Genomic DNA, 917 nt, shown 5'->3' on the forward strand with positions numbered 1-917 from the left:
TCCTAACCCTCCTCTGAAAATGATGAGGCTCCTAAATGATCTCTCCAACCATCTTTCTCAGTGATCTTTCGTCCAAGGAAATCTCCGCAGTTTAGTCTGAGGGAGGTTTGATCCTTCCATTCTTCCTCATGACACTGAAGGGGCTGAATTTTGGAGGAGTCTAGTCTGGCAAAGGTCCTGGGATCTGGCCCCCAAGTCTGTCCCCAGCAAGGTCATTTCACCTGTCTGCAGAATCTTGGGGTTAATAATACAACGGAATCTCACTCTTGAAGATACTGATGCGGGGAAATGATATCAGAGATGTGCAAATTCTAAGGGGAAAAAAAACCCCAAAACTTGAAATGCAAGTGCCCTCGTGCATTTGTTACAAGATTTCATTTGCGGGGGGTGGGGGTGGGGGTGTGGTTTCTTGGTGGTAGAGCGGATTCCGGAAAGTGAGATAGGATGCTTTAAAAAAAAAAAAAAATTTGGACCCCCGAGATGGCGAGTTTCCAGTGGCAGCTCCTACAATGACTCGGCTGCTCCGGGGCGCGTACCCTGGCTCGCCCCCACCCTCGCAGCCCTCTGGGTCTAGTAGGAGAGACCGCGTGGTGCGTCCGTCTGCTTTGGAGTTGGAGGGCGGCGCCCGGCACCCTGGTGGGAGAGTGTCGGCGCCGCCCTCCCTGCGAGGAAGGGCGGGAGAAATGGTGGGAGGTGCCGGTAGAGGAGCCCGGGTCACAGAGCTCCTGTGCTAGGAGAGGGTAACGCCGAGTCGGGTGCAGGCAGAGCACCCGACGTCGACAGCCAGCGCGCGCATCCCACCATGGCGCGACCGCAGAACCCGCGACCTTTGCCGCCTGCGCTCCTGCTCCTGCTGCCGCTGCTGCTCCGAGCTGGTGAGTGTCGTTGGAGCCGCCCCGGCTGGGGAGCGAGGGGAA

The 917-nt window shown here is 57.1% G+C and overlaps 1 protein-coding gene across 1 annotated transcript in view; it reads left to right on the forward strand.

Annotated features, from left to right (window-relative positions):
- Positions 1-678: 678 nt before the first annotated feature.
- The window catches only part of GFRA3 (GDNF family receptor alpha 3), a 17,632-nt gene continuing 17,393 nt past the window's right edge, over positions 679-917 (forward strand). The window contains exon 1 of the mRNA XM_010844437.1: positions 679-875. Within this exon, the coding sequence (XP_010842739.1) occupies positions 803-875 (73 nt within the window). The 5' untranslated portion in view covers positions 679-802. The remainder of the gene's footprint in view (positions 876-917) is intronic.

Source organism: Bison bison, unplaced genomic scaffold, assembly GCF_000754665.1.
Source record: "Bison bison bison isolate TAMUID 2011002044 unplaced genomic scaffold, Bison_UMD1.0 scf7180017864203, whole genome shotgun sequence".
Classification (NCBI taxonomy): Eukaryota; Metazoa; Chordata; class Mammalia; order Artiodactyla; family Bovidae; genus Bison; species Bison bison.